The sequence below is a fragment of the Columba livia genome, chromosome 3, assembly GCF_036013475.1.
Source record: "Columba livia isolate bColLiv1 breed racing homer chromosome 3, bColLiv1.pat.W.v2, whole genome shotgun sequence".
NCBI lineage: Eukaryota > Metazoa > Chordata > Aves > Columbiformes > Columbidae > Columba > Columba livia.
In genome coordinates, this window is record NC_088604.1 from 30,546,602 (window position 1) to 30,568,411 (window position 21,810).

The 21,810-nt window shown below is 36.5% G+C and overlaps 1 protein-coding gene across 9 annotated transcripts in view; it reads left to right on the top strand.

Moving 5' to 3' along the window:
- The window catches only part of ADGRB3 (adhesion G protein-coupled receptor B3), a 443,632-nt gene that overhangs the window by 202,806 nt on the left and 219,016 nt on the right, over positions 1-21,810 (top strand). For all 9 annotated transcript variants that reach the window (XM_065056220.1, XM_065056221.1, XM_065056215.1 and 6 more), the window contains 2 exons: positions 272-378; positions 16,826-17,020. In XM_065056220.1, the coding sequence (XP_064912292.1) occupies positions 272-378; positions 16,826-17,020 (302 nt within the window). The remainder of the gene's footprint in view (positions 1-271; positions 379-16,825; positions 17,021-21,810) is intronic.

Below are 21,810 nucleotides of genomic sequence, written 5' to 3' on the forward strand. Positions count from 1 at the left end.
GAAATCAGTTTGACAGGACTTAACAGACAAAGTGATGAAAAAGAAGCAAAACATAAAAATCTTTTTAATTAAAAAACTGCTAAAAACCCACCAAGTGAACATCAAAATGTGTTTCAGAATCTTAAACTACTCCCTATATTCTGAAGATCATTGCCTGAAATTGTTTCTGTGTGTACTTTTAAAATAACATTGAATGTAGTTTAAATAAGGTTCATTTTTTCCAGTTACTCTCACTTATATAAATATTTTCTTTCTTCTTTGTGACTTACAGGCACCACTAGCAGACGCTGCTCTCTCAGTGTTCATGGAGTGGCCTTCTGGGAACATCCAAGCTTTGCTAGATGCATATCAAATGAGTACAGACACTTGCAGCATTCAGTAGGTGCAAAGCCAGCTTTAGTACTTGCTCTGTTTATTCATTACTAATAATTGGTGTAAAAAGTCCCCGTACTTATTTACTCTCAAGTCAGATTTCTGATAAGAAATGCCAGGAGGAAAATGGACCTGAGAAAGAATAATTTATATTAATGTATATTATTCTGATCTTGTATATTGCTAGTGTTTGAGTGAAAGCAACTTTGTCTTACTGTAGAAATGGAAAAATGGATCAGATTCCCTTTTTTCATGTTCACTGTGTGAAATTTTTGTAGGGGTCATAGTTAAGACATGTTTTGATTTATTAGAAAATGAGATGTGAATAAATGAGATTTACTGGAAGAGTGACCTGCTGAGTAATTTTATAATACCTTGAATTCTTTAACTGCACACTAGGAAGTGAGAAGTGATATTTCTTTTTGCTATCAAATATAGAACTTCACCTTCAAATATATGAATAGGAGATCATTATACAGTAAAGCTGTTTCGGTGTCTTGAAAAAGTAAAGTGACTGTAGATGAAGAAATACAGTGGGCTTTTTTTCAGTATGCTTAACAAAAGGTCTCTTTGCAAAGCACATGCATTATACATTTATCTGCTGCCTAAATATGTTTGTATGCTTAGATGTAATACATTGTATATATTACATTATAAATCTACTACCATGGTATATGCTAGGTATATTAATTACAACCTATTTCCATAGCTGAAGCATTCAACCAGGTTAATACCATTGTGGGGAGAGCTCCTTTGACATTTCACATGGACAATGCTTTGGCCTGCACGATGTACTTTACTGACATTCTCACTACTCTGCCTCCTTTTCCAAGGGCCACTGCTCCATTAATCATTCAGCAGAGGGCACTAGTACAGCTGTGTGCTTCATAACTTCCAACCGAGTGCAACACTTCTGTAGCATGTTTAAAAATCTTCGGTGGCTTGAAAAGTGGGTAGTCTGGCTGTCATTCCTCAAATCTGGCTTGCGTCTTGGAGAAGATTTTTATGAATTCCTTTGAGATGTATTTCTGTTTCATTAGATTCCAACTTAATTGAGGCCTGTGATTCAGGGTAAGCCAAAGCAAGCATTACTTTTAAAATAACAGAATGAAGTGTCAAAACAATTTTCCCCACTGCAGAGAAACTTTCCTATTTCATATAGCTGTCTGCATATTGCCTGATCTCTTTAGTGCTCATGCTGCAAAAAAACAACATTAAGCCTGTAACTGGTTTTCATTTTACATTTTTGATATTTTATTCTTCCGCAACAACTGCATATAGTATGTCTAAACGTACCTTATGGACATGAACAGCAATACATTTCTATTTCATTTGCTTAGAGTTTGTATTTTGGTAAATAGCACAAACAAGGCAATGACTGTAGGTAATATACATACAGTTTTGAATATGAATCATTTCATATTACAAAACAAAAAATTCACATTTTGTGACTGAAAACATTGAGATACTTCAAAGTAAAGCAAATCGCTTCTCTTTAACTTGCTATTTTTGCATTTAAAGATTACAATATTCTGAAATATTTTTGGGATTTTGAAATATTTTTGGGATTTTGAAAAACTTTAAAGGATTTCTTCATCTTGACCTGTCTGACCAGAAGACCATCCCTTTAGACTACTGTTCCCCTGCTCTTACCTTTTTACGTTTCATGTCAACATTTAGTGTTGATCCTTACGCCACTGATTCTGTAGTGATTTTCAGACTTTTATTTTTGTGTTACTACTAATAGTCATTCATAAGCAACTCAAACAGTGGGAAATGCTCTTTCATGCTACTCAATGGCTTGACTTAACTGGCTAACTAACTTTTGGTGAGGCACTGATATTTTTTGAAGATCTGCAAGTCTGCCTGGCAGGAAGGGGTCCTTGTTGGATGAAAGAAGGCATTTCTAACCCAGATCAGATTTATCTGTTCTTCTGTATTTCCTTTTTCAAAATATTAAATACGATTAGACCACACTGTGAAATAATCTTGTGCCAAAGAACATTTAAAAATAGCTAAAGCTTCTTTAAAATTACACAAGCATCTAAGCATCAACTTATTGCTGCACAAAATTTCGGTCTAGTTTGTATGTATATAAATTAAAGGAGAAAAGTGGATTTCTTTTATACTTGGGAGCTGTTCATGAAGAAAATCAGCTTGTCTTACATCTTACTGCTTCTCAAAGTGAACAACACAACATTTGAAGTATCATAGGAAACGGGTAAAGACCTATAAGTTCATTGCCCTGCAAATGTATGCTTGTCCCCCCACAACACATATGTCAGCTTTATAAATCCCTGAAAATAGGACTTTATAAAGAAGCTGCTGACAGACAGTGCTGCTATGATAAATGCATGTGCTTATGAAAGCATTTATGAGATGCCACAGTGTGCTTAACTTACCAATAATATTATTTTACCAACTCAGACCGGGAGTTGTGGGGGGTGTCACTCCGTTCTGTGACCATTTCTGTAAAATCTGAGTCTGAGCTGAATCCCTTTCATTTCTTACCTGAAATACATCGAACAAATGTAGGTGTATATTCTTCAAAAATTATATTACTGAAGTTGATTTAAAGCAGTTGATATACATAATATACATACAATATTTAATACCTTAAAGTGTGCCCATCTCGATGAATACAGACAGGTCCTTGTCTCTTTGCTCTCCACACAAATCATGTATGACCCAGAAGTCACGTAATTGAATTCACACAGTGCTGTGCCCAAGCAAATATTCTCTGAAGAAAATGAAGCTTGCAGTTATACTAGTAAATAAACAGGGGGACTGCCCAAGCCTAAACACTGTCCTTGCAGTCACTTACACTGTTTAACTGTTTATCTGTTAGCGTACTCCCTGATGTGATTTAATATCATGCCAGTGAGCATTTTCCCAAACAGTGCCTAGCATCCTTTAGAGCAGGGGTGTCCAACTAAGTTTCACCAGGGGCCACATCAGGTTTGTAGTTGCCTTTGAAGGACTGAATGTAATTTTAGGACTAGCTACTCCCACATTTATGCAGTCCTAAAATTACATTTGGCCCTTTGAAGGCAACTGTGAGGCTGACATGGCCCCCAGTAAAAATTATTTTGACACCCCTGCTTTAGAGGACAGCACGGCAGAGAGACCATTCCCAGCAGGCAATAAAACCATCTTTTCCTGGGACAAAGGAGGGAAAGAGAGTTTAGCTTGTGGGATACAAACTCTCTGTGCTTGTTGGACTTGGGGCTAGACAATATTCCTGTGGCTATTTTATTTACCTGTATTTACTATTTATATAAAAGAAACTTCCATTTGGGCAGCTTGGACTGTGGGTAGAGAAGTTTAGGGCTGTATGTGTCTGTCAGTGAGGCCACACATGGAATACTGTGTCTGGTTCTGGGCTCCCCAGTACAAGAGGCATATGGTGTTACTGGAGCAAGTCCAGCAAAGGGCCCAGGTGATTAAAGGTAGAGCCTCTCTCCTATGACATATGGCTGAGAGAGGTGCAGCTCTTGGGACCAGAGAAAAGAAGGCTAAGTGAGAATCTTGTCAATGTACGTAAGTAGCAGAAGGGAGGGTACAAGGAAGACGTAATAGGGCTTTTTTTCAGTGGTGCCCAGTGATAAGATGAGGGGCAATGGGCACAAACACAGGAGGTTCTGTCTGAACGTCAGGAAACACTTTTTCACTGTGAAGGTGACTGAGCACTGGCACAGGTTGCCCAGAGAGGTGGTAGAATCTCCATCTCTGGAGACATTCAAAAGACATCTGGATGTGGTCCTGGGCAGCCTTTTCTAGGTGACCCTGTTTATGCTGGGTGGTTGGACCAGATGATCTCCAGAGGTCCCTTCCAACTTTGACCATTCCATGATTTGTGATTTTGTGACTGCCAAGACTAAAAAGTTACTTAATAGACTTTCATTCTAATATTAGTATGATTTTTACTTTCTTCCTAAAGATAAGCTTTTTTTTACAAATGTCAACACAGGTTTTCAGCAGATACCCATATTAAGCCAGAATTCTATACCTATATAATGTAGAGTTTTACGTCATAACCACAGGTAATTGACTCCTGAAGAGTGTTTCCTTACTATATGTAGCTACAGTAGGTTCGCTGCCTCATGCACAAAGCCTCTTGTGTTTATACAGTGTTCACTGTTACTCATCTAGAAGTGACAAGGGACAATTTTCAACCCTTATTAAGCAATATTCAAGTAGCAGAAACCCAGTTAGTGCAACATGTACTTCAGCTTGACTCAAGACTTGCATGGAGACCAATATGGTAGCTGTGTAAATAATTCTAAAACAGCAACTTTTCATTTCAAAAGCCACTAGGAAATCAAATTGCAAAGAGTGGAGAATCAGTAAAGTTAAAAATACACTTGTAGTGCTAAAAATAATATACTTTGCCCATAACCCCCAGCACCATGAAGAATTTAGCTCTTTTTTCAACCACTTAAAGAATGTGCCAGTCAGAGTTACTACTACTCAGGACAGGCATGTCCTGACACCTCAGGTGCAGGATGCTGGCACCTCAGAAGAAACCAGGATTTGACATTGGTTAAATGTCTAGATACGTGGACCACTTTTTGATACATATATCATGTTGTACTTAATATTCTATTACAATAGTTTCAGAATAATTCACAGTTTTTACTTAATGCATCTTCGAAACACATGCTTGAGATCAGGCTCTACTACATCTCCATTTTTTGTTAATGGGGAACTGAGGGAGACAACCTTAAGCAGGAAATTTATCTCTGGTCTTCTGAATTAGTGCCTAGTCACTGTTCCTTCTAAATGTTCATACCCCTTCCTGGCATGGCAAAAGTATAATAACTACAGGGCCTTTGAATCATAGAATGGTTTGGGTTGGAAGGGACCTTAGAGATCATGTAGTTTCAATCGCTCTGCCCTGGGCAGGGACACTTTCCACTAGACCAGGTTCCTCAAAGCCTCATCCAACCTGGATGTGAACACTTAGAGGGATGGGGCATCCACAGCTTCTCTGGGCAACCTGTTCCAGTGCCTCACCACCCTCATGGTGAAGAATTTCTTCCTAAGATCTAATCAAAATCTGCCCTCTTTCAGTATAAAGCCATTACCCTTTGTCCTATTACTACACATCCTTGTAAAATGTCCTTCTCCAGTGTTCAAGAGACTATACATGGGAACATGATGAAACAGTGAAGGGGAATGGTTTGTATTGTGGAGTGGTGACTGGCACTCAGCTTGCATTTTTCAAGGGCACAGTGCCCTACACAATTCATTTTTAGGAGCTTGAGTAAAAGCAGTTAAGAGGATGATGCACTTCAGCTATGCCACAAACATACAGCCTGTACTTCTGTTAGTTTATTTTACCTTGTATACTATGGAATACAGGTCCGTTTTAAAACTAGGGATGATAATTAGATCTCTTTGAATAACAGAACAAATTAGTCATGAATAATTTATCCAACATTTCGTACAAATCAGTCATCAAATGAATTCAACAAATACTATTTGACCATCTTATACATCTAGTTGCTAATATGAAAAATTATTCACTGAACAAATTAAGGGACAAAAATACCAAAATCAATGAAATAAACCCTTGGGAAATTATTTGGTTACCTCTCATAATAATACTTGAAGAACCTAATTAGGATTATTCTTACTAAAGCACTATGAGTAGAAAATGCAAAGTGATAAATAGGTATGCTTTGCTTTCTGGAATCATGACTAAGGGGATCAAGCAGTAACACAATGAACAGAAAAAGAAACATCACAGATTATGTATCAGTTTTTGTTCTGGATTTCTTCTATTGCTATTGTGTGTTTGCAGTACTTGCATTTTTGCATTAAGAAAATGGTCTTGGTCAAGCATGGCGTTTCAGGACTTTTACCAGTCATCTTTGTAGCTGAGAAGGAATATTTTGCCCAATGACATACAATTTATTAAATGTTTTCTTGAAAATGAGATTACAGCAAGTAAGTCTTACAGGTATTTGTTTTATTGTGGATGGAGAGGAAGTAAAATCAGAAGGTTCTGTAACATCTGGTGTCAGGGGATATCTTTTCTTCAGTTTCTTCTTGATAGTTCTTGGTCACATGCTGATCACCAGATTTCAGTGAACAGGGATTTCCCTGCTCTACTTCAAGATTATATTCTCAGAATTGGGAGGGGTTTTCTCCCCTCTGTTGGATAGGCATGGTTTAGGTTTTCAGACCATTTTACCAAATCAGCTACAGCTATAGCAGAAGTTATGGACCTTATTAAGGCCTATTTTCTCTTTCTACCTTTGTTTAGTATATCAAACAATATTTAATTTCTGGTTTGGTCCTTATTGTTTTTTAGATGTTAGGGCTAGACAGGGACAGTCATGCTTAATTAGCCTGACTTTCTACATGACCTCTTCTTGAACTTGCATATTTCTCATAGGAAGACATCTACTCTTCACTGTAAAAATAGTGCAATGAAGAATGCATTCTCCAAGACTTTTTTTTTTCAATTTTCACTTCTCACGTTCTTGCAAGTTTCAGCCGGCACACCTCAAGTGGATGTGCTGAGATATGTCACGCTGTGGTATGATGCCTTGATTTTTTTTTTTTTTGTGTGTTGTTCATTTGGATAAACAGAGTAAAATCTTTCCTGAAAATAAGAAATTCAACTACTTGTACTATGATTTGGTGTGAGTTACTGCAGGACTAAGAATAGAATCAGTGATTAGGAGCCTACAGGCCTATCTCAAATAGCATCTGAGGAAAAGAGAGTCACTGAAATGCCTCAAATAAGAGTTAATTTAATTTTCATACCCTCTTGAAGCCTATCAAATTTGATACACTACAAGCAAGAAGACTAAGAAGCAAGACCCCAGCATTAGGAATATCCCACATCATCCTTTGTATGAACAACTACTTCTGCGAGCCATAGCTAAAGATTTCTTGTGTTCTTAATCTGTTATTTGGATGATAGCCACATAAATTAGAAAACAAAACAAAACCAACAAAACAAAGAACCTACTGACCTCCCTCCCCAGCCTCCTAAAAAATAAATAAACAAAAAAACCCATCAAGAAACAAAATACTTGAATTGGAGCTAATGCTGAGAATGAAAAATAGATTAAAATAGTTTAGTATGGAAGAAAAATGAGTTTTCATAGCTTATGAGAACTTTATGAAATGAATATCTGAAGCCTGTATGACCACTCTTAATGAAAACCATTAATGAATAAGATCTGACCACAGAGTACTAGCAGCTGATTTTGTGTAAATGGACAAAACATTTGAATACATAGGCCTATTTCTATTTTCTACTCTGTTATGGATGCATTCTAAGTGATAGGATTTATTGAAAAAGAAAAAAAAATTGTGAGAGATCTGCTTAAAAAATATTTGTAATATATCACAGACTCACCACACAATGGAATAGCCCTTTTGCCTAAAGTGAGACTTACTCTAAATGGCTTTTGGACACTCTAGTTTGGAAAAGATTTGTACTATGTTCACAAATAATGAGGAAGATTAAAACCTGTCATCAAGACACTGTTTCTGAAGGTCATCTCCCATATTATCAGAAAATCTCTACTAGTTTAGTCCATTTTCTAAACATGTGTAGCACAGTTTTCAAATTTGGATGATAAAATTCTACATTTAGTGCTTTGATAAAAAGCAGGTACTAATTCGTGCCAATTTGAGCCATATAACACCTAAACCAAACAGGCATTTGTGCGAACTGGGCTGATTTTCTGTCAGAAAGAAGAAGCTGGAAAACTGAAAAACCTCTTAACACCTGAGAATTAGGAAGGAAAAACCTCCATATGAAATATCAAAGTGGTGTCAAGATATTAGCACTTATGAAGGAGTATGGGAACTTATGCAGGTGAATCTTTGCATATCGAACTGATAGTACAGCCATAAAAATGCATTTCTGCTTCTTCTAGTTCATACTATAATTTTGTTTCCTTTTTTTCCATAGCAGCATTATTCACAATTTTGCAAGTGCCTGGCTAAAATATAATTTGATAAAAAGAACTCTGAGGTGAATAATTATTTGCTCAGCTGCAGCTCATTAGAGATGATTTTGTTTTTCCAAATCATATTACAGGGGCAGCGTATCAGCCTGTCCATGTACTCCTCAGTGCAATGACTGCTCTACTCTAGGGAATGAAAGGCTTCCTCCTAAAAAATTTACTGCTCCTTTTTTGCTAGTTTAGTGCTTCATTTCTTTTTATATAGCTGCAGAGCAAAGCAGCCAGGCTTAGTTTTGTAGATTTGAATGCACAGGCCTCAATAACAACACTTTTTTCTGCCTTAGTCCATCCTTAAATCAGTATACACTAGTTCTTCGTCTTCACCTTTCCAGTCTTTGATAGGTAGGAGAGTTCTATCAGTGAATGATCTGCTTTCCTTGCCTTGTCTCCCTTGTAAGCCCAGGATCTGCAGGAGTCAGCTCTGTGTTGTCACCTCTGTATCTTGACAGGAGGCTGGCAAACTGTTTTCTCTCATCAGAAAGGAAACGATAAAGAGATTGTGGCAGGCAGCAGTTTTCCCCTGCCTCACTAGCGTTTCCCATTCTGCATGGGAGAAGATTAAAACTTTGGAAAAAAGCTAATTACTTCAGTATTGCTGTTTGCTTGATTGCAAGGGTACTCATTTGGTTGTGACAAAGCTCAGCCTGCTCTGTCCTGTCAGACTCATTGCATGTTGTGGTTCTGAGTGCTTTTAAGACCATGGTATAAAGTTGGTATGACTCCCTCAGTCTCCTAACAGATCTGTTTTACCATCCATAAATAAATATGCACTTTGCCAAAGAGAAGAAATAACCCAATACTTCAGCCACTCACATGAAATATGCAGGCTGGGAACCAACTGCTCCATCCCAAGTGAATGGCTGCTTTTTTTCATAACTGTCTTTATTACAACAGGCACCAGAAATGAGCTGCTTAGGATCAGGAGAGTGAAATGTGTTTAAAGCTACTGTGGTACCTTCTCCATTCGTTAAATTATAGTGCTTGATCTCACCACCATACACAGGCATACCAATCTTAGAGATGCTATACAGTGGGAGAAAACATTTATCTGCTATTCTGCATAAGGACATTGCAGCTAAATTCAACTAGATAAGTTGCTTTTCTTTCTTTCTGCTTTTGAATATCTGCTTTTTAATAGCTAAACAATCCCCCTTGTTAAATTCAAAGAAAAGTTCCCACTGTCATCTCAGCTTCCATAAACATCTTTCCATGTCTGGTCTACCAAAGAGTAATTTGTGTGTTAAATGAAGTGTACTCCTGCAGTTTCTGCTGCTGCTGTGTCTGCTGCAGCAGTGGGCAGCTGAGTGTTCCCTGGTCACATTGATATTCCTAACCAACCAACACTGCAACCAACAGGTGGACTCCACTAGGGTAGGGCCAGAGAAAAGACAATAAATGAAGGCTATTTAGGAGCTCAATAAAGAAAGAATTCTTCTAATTTTCCTTTAAAATCTACCAGAACGGAAGAAACATTTACTCCCAACACAGATGCAGAAGACTGCAGGAATTTGTCTATGTAGCTGCTGCAAAGCAGTGGTCACAGCATCTGACACTTACTGTCATTCCCCTGCTTTTTTGTCTACTACTTCATTTCCTGCATTTCCCACTGTGTCCGAGCTCAGATTTGGTAAGTATATGAGGCACAAAGGATTTTTATCTTGCCTGTTACTTAATGCAGTACTCCCATGCAGAAATTAGGGCTCCCCAATGCTGATTTCCTTGAAGAAACTCACAGAAGTGAGTGCATTGGAATGACTGCATAGAAACATAAAATCAAATAAATGTAGAAATCAGTTAAAATCAAATAAACATGTAAATTGAAGCGCTTAATCAGAGCTTTATGTTTTAGGGACACATACGTATGAGGATGCCCATGTAAAGAAAGAGAACTCATTTGTAGTATGTCCCTTTGTGACCTCTGGCCTCAGCCATTCAGTCAGTATGGAAAGCCAGGAGACTTTACCTCAAGCAGTTTTATGTCTGTCATAGAATGAAAGCAACCCTCTCAGAGTCGTCATTCTTTTTTTCCGCTCAACTCTTGCTCTTGTCATGTTACATTATACATAGATAACACAAATCTTGAAGACATGCCCTCTGGTTAAAAAAAGAAACAACAATAACAACAACAAGATCTCTCATACTGCGTGCCAACGTGAGCAGGATTTAATCACAGATAATTGGAGCATTTAACAGTGATAGTTAATAAAATAATAATAGAAATACTGGTCAACAAACAATATGATAAGAAAAAAAAAAAAAGAAAGAAAAAACAATGCACCTCAAAAGAAGTGATCTGTCTAGTGATTTTTCATTTCCCATCCCTGGAGCCATTTGTTATTCTACTGAGGAGAAGCCTTCTCTATTCAAAGTATCTATTAAGATATTTTGTTGAGTCCATGCAGAAATCAAAATACTGACACTTTATAACAACTTTCTCTGTCACCTGTTTGGTGGTTATATCTCAAGGACTACAATAAGTGATGATGTTAATAATGAGTATAAAAAAGAATTATGGAATGGGTAAAAGTGACAAAAAAATCTCTTGAGCAAAATAGTAGGAGTCTACTTGTGAAAAAGGCTAGAGAAAGAGGGTACAGAAAGAAGCAAGCATCTCTCTGAGCTGTTCACATTCTTCTAAAAACATGTTAGACTTTCACAGATACTAGATTATTTTTTTTTCAAAGATTCTGCAATGCACCTCATCACATATAGAGGAGCACATAAAGTTTCTCTGGCAACTGTGCAGAAATTCAGTTTGCCTGAGATGAATGTCTAGAACAGTACAGGATTCTGTTGATTTAACTGGCTCCTTTCCTCTAAAAACAAATAACTCTTTTGAAGAGTATTTTGCCTAAGAAACTATAAAAGTATATGACAGTGGGATGACTGTTCATATACAGTGAAACAATCCTCATTTTTCTTTTCATCAATGTAAATTTAGAATAAGTTATTTAAAGCACAGGGCTGCAGTGATTTTAGCTGAGTACACAGAGGCAGAGTTTTGCACAGTATCTGCGGAAACTTGGTGCAGCAGATTGTACACCATGACCGTGAATAAATGCAGGAAGGTAAAAGTTCAGTTTCAGGGCACTTCTTAAGCTTTGGCATTTCTCATTGTGGCAGATTATAGGAGGCTTTTCTTCGGGTTCCAGAATATTTTCAGAGCCCTGTTACATAATTACAGAACTGAAAGACTATTCATGAGATCATCCAGGCCAAAATTCTGTCCCATCGGAGTCAGCTATGCTTGTGTTATTCCAGCATTCTGTTTTTCTTGACTACTATTAAGGCCTCCAATATGTAAGACTGCATAGTCTCTTCAGGTAAACTATGGTGCATTATTTCCTTTACAGTCGAACAGTCTTCTTTAATATATATCCTTAATCTTCCTTGACACAATGTATACCAATTACTTTTTCCCTTTTCTGTCATAAACAAAAGGAATAGATTATTTCCTTTGTCTCTGCAGAAACTGTTTATTTATTAGAATGTTATCATGGCCTAGATTGAGACTACTAACTATTTTCACTGATGATATAGTGAAAAAATATTTTCTATTGCTTTAGTAACCTTCTTCATAAAATTTTGAATGTATAGAAAAGGAAGAAGACTCTTGTATGACATTAGGTTCTAAATATTCAGATACATACTTGAAGATGCATAGCAGTGTCTTTAGACCCTGCTCTGTTTCTTCTAAAAGATGGATGAAATAATATTCTTGAACACTGAAACATCCTGAAAATAAACAAATAAATTATAAATGATTAATTATATTAAGGGAAAGTAGATGAAACATCTAGATTCTGTGCTAAAAGACTGTCTGCTGTTTATCAGAAAAAATGCTCTGTAATGAAGTTTTTCTGAAATTTGAAGGGAAGAGCTTTCTCACAATGACATCACATTATGTTTAAACATCAGCATGCTGCACAAGTTCAATTCAGTGCAGGATTAAATCTATGGGAATATTTCAGCTGCCAAAAATATATTTTCTGCCTTTTTAGTTTATGTGCCTAACTTTAAGCACACAGACTTCAGTATTTTTATTCCAGCCTTTCTGGACCTTAGTGCTGGTAACTGAAAGTTTAATGTAAAATCATTAATTAATATTTATTGAAGGGGCACTATCAATTCCAGACTCTAGATTAGCAGTCACAGAGGCAAGATAATGTGATTCAGAGGATTCAAGATAAGATTTCAGGTACTCTGGGTTGTTCTCTAGAGGAACAAACACTCTCAAGATCTTTTAGGTTTCTAATACAGTTATGTAATTCATGTGTCTGTTGCGGGTAATGTGAATGCTCCTTACTGTTCTGCATCTTCAAAGCATTACAAAAAAATATTTTGCAAAATAGTAGTGTTGGGTTGTGGAGGTGCAAAGCAAAGTGTTTTGCAGATTATGAGTGATTTCAGCATATATCTTTATTTCAATCTATCTTTCCTCACTTCTATCTAAGGCTTCTTAATTTGGGTTCTTATAGTTCCCACCACCATAAAGTGTTTTAATGACATCATTAGTAATACCTAGCCATGAATCAAACATAATCTTAAAAAATAATGAAAAAGTATGGTGGTGTAGTTACTCTTTGAATTAGTAATTCTTTTCAATCTTTAATAGGTTTCTTGAGGGCTCATTGTTTTCTGTCCTTCTAAACCATGTCTAGCTGTTAAGCTTGCAGTAATAAATACAGAGTAATAAATTTGTTCTAGGAGCTCTGACTTTGTAAAAAGGCATTTTTACTATATCATACTTTCTGATAAATCGAGGGACAAAGACAGTTGGACCCTGAGTCAAAGTCCAGTTAAACATTTCAGTAATTTTTCAAGTGTGCAGCCATATAGTGCAGGCAGCTAGAGGCTGGCCTGACAACTGAAGTATCACTTTAACAGCTGCTTCATTTCACTGTCTCTCGGCTCATAAACTTTATTTTTAATGAGCCTGCCTGTAAGACCACTAAAAAATGACCTTCACAGAGAATGACAAGGACCTGCAGTGGTGACCAAAATAGAATTTTTGGACAATGTATAATATCTCAGTGACCATAGCATAGAAAATAAGCAGTATAGTGAGAAAGACATTATACTAACCATGGATGAGAATATTCCTTATTTTCAGACTGAAAGATTCTTGTGGTAGATGTGCAAGTAATCCACTACCTTCAACTCACACTAATCCAGACATCTTCATTGACTTTAATAGTGTTGCACCAGTTTATATCAAGGGAGTGAACAGCTTGTGATTTCAAAGTTGTATTTAGGAGTTGTAGGCTGTTTTATAACAAGAAAATACATTATGTAATAAGCTGATAAGAAAGAGGCTTCTAATTCTTACCTTGCCCTGCATGTTGTTTGCCAGTCTGTAGTCAAACTTTTCTACTAATTAACTCTAATTTTCACCCACTTACTTTACCCAAACACATTGCAACCTCCTCTTTTGAGATGCTACTTCTAAGGGTATGCTGCTAGTCTAACTCAAGGCAGTGTGGGCCTGAAGGGGTAGCTAAGAATCAGGGAAGGGAACTTCTGGGCTGGAGCTGGGAGGATGAAGAAAAGGTGCTCACCACACTGTGTATGAGTGGTGTGGCCCAATGGAGGCAGGTTACTTGCCCAGGGAAGCTGAGCTTTCTAGGTATGCAATTTTTTAAAAAATAGTTCCCAACTGAGCTGTAATTTTAAGAGCTGATAATTCTGAGGTACTTTAAACCACCTGCACCACAACCCTGGATACTTCTGAAGTAGATGTAATAATTTAGTTCTATACGTTGTGCTAGACCTTTTTTATGATGGGTCCAAAAGCAATCAAAATGTCTTGCTGAAAGCACTTAAGGAGAACACTACAGCTCCCACTTCTGCTGCTAGAAATCTGTAAAATTTTTCTCTGAAAACAGATCTCAAAAGCCTGAAAGACAGTCAAAACTAGGGTAATTTAAATTTATTATTTGCATTCCAAAAGCAGCTAAGACCAAGAATTACGTGTACTATGCATGGTCCAAAATCAACAAATTGGGCTCTGCCATCTTTAAAATGTGAGTTTAAAATCTAGTTGGAACATGGAAAAACAAATAGAGGGGTGGACATACAAATGTAGCAAGAGGAAGCAAAATAATGCAATATAAAATAACATGTTGAACTAAACAGTTCGACAGCTTTCCTACCAGTGTTTTATACAAGCATAAGAGCACCGTAGAGATTTTATGAGGACTGATACTTTGCTGTTGTTACTGGAATAAAAAGAACCTCTTTGTTCTCTCTTAAGCTCAAGTTGTGTGATGCCATTGGCCTAGTACATTCTGAGGCATGTGTTAGATTTAGGAGTTCAGCTTTATGGACTGTCTTTTATGTTGCATGTGTTTCGGGCTTGATTAAAGACACACTGAACGTTGTTAATCCTCAAAATTGGAAGATATGCTCTGGGATCAGTGAACAGCTGGATGGGTTCCAGCAAAAGTTTTACTATTCTGTGTTACTGTGCTAGCTGATGCTCCTTTAATTTGCTGAACAGACATGGAGTGTGAGTAGATGAGGCAATGGCAACATTTCACATGAAAAATCACAAATCAAGTTCTTATTTGCTTTCACTTGTTCCCAATAAAGTAGTCTATAATGTTATGTATACGACATCAGATCCCTGAATTTACTCAAATGATTTTCTCCACTCTTATTTTGCTACAAGATTACTTTCAAAGCCTCCTTCCAAAATGAATAGAAATTGCACAATAGGATTTCTGCAAGCATGCTTCTTGCCTAATTACTTCTTAAAGTATTCTGAAGACTGAGGGAGGTATTTCTACTGAAATATTTGGGTTTCAAAACAAAACAGCAAATTAACTGCCTCAGTTCTCCTCACTGAAATCTTTGTTGAAAACATTTGATTGCACAATTATGGTTGTACCTCAGTACTCATGGGACAGAGTAGATTCTTTCCCTGTCCATGCTGCAGCAGACAGGTGTTATCCCAGGTCTCAAATATTTATAGGGTTTGGGCAAGCATGTTGTGGTCCTAACAATCCTCAGCTGCTACAAAGACAACTTAAGGCCATAGATATATATTAAAGTAGCCACTTTACCAGCCCCAGCTGTGTTACACATATCTGGGTACTTGAGACTGGATGAGAAGGTAACAAAAGTATGATCCGACAGAATGAAAAAAAAAAAAGAGGTAATTAGATTGTGTATGTCAGAGGATGATTGCATTTTTTAAGTTGCTTTCACAAAAATTATTTTTAACATTTAATCACTGTTCTATTTTTGCTACCTATTCTATCCTTAAAAAAAAAAAAAAAAAAAAAAAAAAAAGAATGAAGCCACATATATCCACACAAAGTGGCTGGAGAGATCTGGAAGTGACAAAAGGTATCTTTACACTCTTCCTTCCGCCTCTCCACCAAATTATGTTACACTGGTCATCCTTTCCTCTCTATGTCAGTAATAAGACCAAGTTAAAAAGCAACTGAAGATACATTTACAGAGATGGTATCTGCATTCTTTTTGCCAGTTGCACAGAATCTTCTCTTCAGCTTTGTGTGAGGTCTGTCTCAGGTAATTTATATTTTCTTTTATTTGGCTTCAATTTGGAAGAACTTGTGTTTTTCTACATAAATTCATATGCATATTTAAAAATAAGTTGTTTAAACAATGCACTCTTTTTCAGCCTTGGCTGGCCTTGTGAAATCTTTGTGATACACTATGCATCTTCCTAGGATGCTGAGGCAGCTTTAAGATCTAATCAGATCCACAAGTTCACCTTCTTATCAGGAGGACTCTTCTACCAGCATATTCATTTTGGATTACTTTTATCAATGGCCATATACTGATCTATTTGGAGAGCTACCACTCAAGCATCTTCTCTTGTCTGATACACAGGAACAATTCATATTTTAATTTGCATTTCTTGAAAAAACAAACATGATCATTCCAAGTTAGCAGCTTTCTGTTGTCAGTACTACAGAAGAGAGCACCATAATCAGCTTGCACCTAAACTATCACTATTGTATTTACTAGCTAAGCTGGGCTGGCAGAGATGAAGGGTATACTTCCCTATAGTAAACTAGACTATAACAAGAATTGCCTTAGCATTTACTCATTTCAGAGCTTTTAGTTGTTTAATGAGTGGCGATGGTGGTTGTACAGCTGTTCATCTGAGGAAAAGCAGCTCCATGTTCCATCGTGGAAGTTCCTTTGACAACATGGATATTGAGAAATTGTTGGTGTTCGAAAAGAAACAAATGGGTGAAACATAACAACTTCAGAATCTTTCAGTAAAAAATCCATGATCCTCTGATAAACACAATAATTCTGTCATCATACTCTGCTACTTTATCAGCATGAGCTTTGTTATAATGGCTTTAATATGTAATATCATAATAGCTTTATTATTTAATATTTTTGTTATATTTAGAATTTGTCATACCTTTTTTCTCAGTATAGTAGGTTCTGATACTCATTTTATTTTTCTTCTATAGATTAAAGAGCACCTTGCGAAAGGACAGAGGACGTTGGCTGGTGATGGCATGTCCCAAGTAACAAAGACACTATTGGATCTAACTCAGAGGAAAAACTTTTACGCAGGGGACCTTCTTGTTTCTGTGGAAATTCTCAGAAATGTCACAGACACATTTAAAAGAGCAAGTTATATCCCTGCATCTGATGGGGTGCAGGTAAGAGAAACAGTGTAAGGGTAATGTTTCAATTGATGGGGTTTATGTCAGCATACTTCATGTCACCTGTTTTACCCACTGAGGAAACTAAATGATAGACATAAACATTTTTCACATAAAACTAAGATACAAGTGTAAAAAAGGAAAAGAATCAGCTACTCAAAATAACACAGCAAGTGAAAACTGCAATATCCTTTCTTAGTAAACTTTTCAGTATCTTTCTCCTTCAACATTTAGTTTTATTGATAGGGATATATTGGGTTTGTTTGTTTGTTTGCTGGATTTTTTGTTTTTTCACTAAGCAATTCACTATTTTTTTTTTTTGTTCTAGTTCATTTCAGTTCAAAAATCCTCAGTGTCTAGTTATGTAATTCTGGCATTGCTTCTTCGGTTCAAATAAATAATATTCATTAAAAGTGCATAGGAGTGATGCATGTATGTTTGATATGAGTTTTTTATTCCACATGATATATTAACTCTTCTTGTGCAAGAGGCCTATTAAAATATCATCAGAGATGAAAACTGTAATTATTTCTACATAATGGGCTGCACAACTCATTATGTAATGCTAATAAAAAAAAATTTTCACAGGACTTCTAGATCAGGATATTGGTGTCATCTATATCTGAGAAGTTTAGAAACTTTTCAAAGACTGTATATGTGCTGAAAAAAATACCAAGAAGGTAGATGTATATATTATTTATGAAAAAGAGACTTTCATGCTCATTCATAAATTAATAATGAAGTTATTAATGCAAGTCATGTGTACATTTTTGTTTGTGTAAAGGTAAGCATAGATTATAAATACACTTTGGAATATATGCATGCAGATAAATAGAGGTATCTTGGAAAAGACAATTTTTCCAGAGTTAAGTTTTCAAAAGCTTACTATTATATTTTCAGTTTTCTCATTTTTATAAGCACAAAAAGAAAAATGAATTTCTACATAAAACCAATGTTTCCTGTGTTGGCCTGTAGCCATCTGACAGTAATATTTTTTTGAGCAGTACATTTCAAAATATATTTTGTCTGTACAATCCTTTTATTTTCCCTTCCCCCTTCCCTTCCCCCTTCCCTTCCCCCTTCCCTTCCCCCTTCCCTTCCCCCTTCCCTTCCCCCTTCCCTTCCCCCTTCCCTTCCCCCTTCCCTTCCCCCTTCCCTTCCCCCTTCCCTTCCCCCTTCCCTTCCCCCTTCCCTTCCCCCTTCCCTTCCCCCTTCCCTTCCCCCTTCCCTTTCTTTATTTTATTTTTTCTTCTTTCTTTTCCTTTTCTTCCCTTTTCTTTTCCTTTTCTGCCTTTTTCTGCCCTTTCCTTTCCTTTTTTTCTTTTTCTTTTTTTTCTTTTTTCCCTAAATTGTATAAGAGTCAATGTATTTTCCTACTTTCGGTAAGTTTTACTATTAAGCAGGGTGTTGTTTACTGAAAATCTTTCATGCATTCAGCAGTCTTACAGCCCAATGTGATGGGCTTCTTCATGGTTCACAGGCACTACAGAAATCTGTGGTAGAACAGCCTTGACAAACTGAATGGCACAAAAGATATTTTCATGGGCTTAGCATATCAGATCATTTGCAGTTTACATACATTAGAGAATTTGATTATTTTCTTGTTGATGACATTACCAAAAGTACTGTTCCTTTCAGCAACATAGAGCTGTTTCCAAAATACATAATAATATAATGGGGGAACTTGGCAATGTTATTAGTACTATATTAATACATTTTAATTAACCATTTCGAAGTCCAGAAATTATAAAAGGCAAAAATTTGTAAACCATATTGTGAAGGAAATAAGAAAGTATTTCTCAAACCAAAGAAATACTTGTGTTTCAGGATTTAGAAGAGGGCTCTTAAATCTCACTGGTAAAAAGGCACTGAAACTCAATTAAAAAATAAAAAAAGTTTAACAAATTGCACAAAAATACCAAGGTTCTTCTTTCTGAGGAAGAATTTTTTGCATCAGATACAGAGTAGGATTTCTTAGGCGTTGGGTTTTTGCTTTAAAGAAATTTTCAGAAGATCATGAGTGAGGTTTAAAATCCCTGAAAGTCATGATTTATCATTTGACATGATGTCAGCAAAGTAGATTATAAATTATAGGTAATAGTATTGTTAAAGGTCTGTAGAAAAACCGACACTTCCACCTCCATTAAAATGGAGAAAGGAAAAGTGTATACGGCAGGAAAGGAGCTACCTTTCAGGGCAGGATGACAAAGTAGGTTGTACAATCCTCTGATCCAGCAACCAACAGGAAACAAGGTTTCTCCTCAAAGAAGTTTAAGCAACATAATCCCATTTATATTAGCCACAGGGACCATTGCTGTCAGTCAGGGATTAACAGGATTGCCCAATGCGTTTTCCCCCCCACCTTTCCCCTCCCACACACACTCCTTATACTGAAGTCCAAAATGGAGGTGACTTAAGGCTATCCATTAATTCCTCCTAGGGAGGAATTCTTCTCTAACTGTATAAAAGGATTTATGACAGCTTTATTCCTGCAGAGAGGGTCAAAGAATTTGGACTGGAGCAGAGAACTGCAGCCATTGTGTTACAGAAGAAAAAGATTGAAAGGAAGGAAATTAAATTAGGAAAACATAATTGTCCATTCCTGATTGAACTGGAATTATCCTCAGAAAAGCCTGGCAAAACTAAAGGACTTCAAAATTTGGTTCTGGCTGTCACAACATTTTCTATAGTGGCCAGTTCAGCAATACGTAAGCCCTGCCATGAAAGGAAGGAGCTTGATTCTGCAAGGAGGTCCAGTGTTTACTGCAGTAGTACCATCAGATCACATCCATAATGCTTCTAAAATGTAGCCTTCACACCTGTCAATCACTTTACTAAAGGGCAATGTTGTTTCTTGCAGCATTACTGCAATGAACAAGAAAATAGCCAAAGGAGGTGAAAGACTTTTAAAACGCTATTCCTCTGTCACATTTTTGGAGTGCATCTTGTATCTATCTATTATTGAAGCAGCAAAGCCATTTAATCATCTCTCAGTTTAATTCACAAAGCACCAGTATTGCTGAATGAAAAATCTTCATACAAATACAAAGTACATATTAAATCAGTTATGGCTTGGCATTTGTTTGTGCTTGAGTCTATGATTATTTATCAACTTTTTCACATCTATTTCTGTTAATTATTGGTCATTTTAATGCTTTCATGTACCTAAAATAAACATGAGATTTAATGAATGCATAACATTATTAGCAAAATCATGTAATTTATCATCTGCAGGAAACATTTGTACCTCCTGAGTGATTTTCAGGCAATCTGGCTACACTCACATAGATCTCATTACATGGACATGGGTACTTTTGCAATTAAGGTTTGGACTGTTTCTGCAGGGGAATCACTCACTGCAATGTAGTACAAAACCAGCTTCGAAACAGCTCCTTAGTATGATAAATTATCCCACACTGAGCTCCATGCTGCTACAGCTAGGCTACTGCTGGCACCCTAGCAACTTAAAGTTAGCTAAAATTTCAGTCCACTGCATCTCCATGGTATTACATTGGAAGAGCGCAGAACTATCATACTTTAAAAAGTGTTTTCCTCTGGCAAAATCACCCTAAAGCCAACTCTACCTAGTAGAACTCTTTGCCAAAATCATAATGTCCTAGAGTAGATGTGGTTATAGTGCCATAAAACTGCTTTGGCCAGTATAGTTTGTTATACTTGAGGGACCAATAAAATTGCACATTTTTCCTAGCTGAAGTTGCATTTACACAATTATGATTTCCCAGCCTGGTTAAGATGGCAAATCCTTTGTAATGAATAGTAAACATAACTCTTTTCAGTATGCTTTATTTTCCTCCTGAGTTCCTGAAAGAGATGAAATGTATTCTTGCTATATAAAAGTATGTAGCTACATTTTCCTCTTCTTCAGCTTTACTGGCAATTTCCCTTCTGTATCACTGCAAACTGGATCAAACCATGAGAATATTTTTCTTTTATGTCCTGTCTTTAATCCCCATCATCCAGTCCCAATGCATACTTGTCATTTTCACAGAAGCTTGCTGAGCCATTTCCCTTTTCATGGAGTTTTTTGTTACTGAAGTTTATGAGCATTTTGCTGCTGACTTCAATGAGAGAAGAATTGTTCCCTCATTAATGCACAGCATTATTTTGCCCAAGTTCACCAAAGTGTCAGTCACCTCTATATTAAATTGGCCAAGTTAAAGCAATTTTTATCTATTTAAATTTTATGGGTAGCATAATTAACTTCCTAATGATGATGCAAGGATCGATCCTTTAGCTTTCCAAGTAGTTAGTGGTAGGACCAGATTAAAGTGGTAAAAATGTTTTTATGTAAAGATAGTTTCAATGAAAAAATAGTTTTCACAAGTTTTGTTTGATTTTGTATTCTCTGATGTTTTACTTATATGGTTGTGAGACACCTAAAATGTCTGCAATATTTCATATTTTGAAATTAATGTATTTTCAAGCACAACCATAATCTCCATAGTATGCTAAGGTTTGAAGTTATTTCTGCTCTCATTTCAGTCACTGTGCCGTTGAATACTTTGTATTTTCATTAAATAGTGAATTAAAGTTACTTCTTACTTAAGTCTTATTTAAGCCCTATTTATCCCCCCAAAAATGGCTAAGAAGTAAGTGCAGGTGAAGGACCAATAGGGTCCTATGATTTGTATTCCACTTAAAGTTTTTTCAGAGGCGGTGAGGATCTTAATTGCACCCTTCAGCTAAGGCCAGTTGAAACTACAAGAATCTTTTATGAAGGAAAAGCTAAATTATAAGTGACAAGCTATAGACAAAATTTACATTCT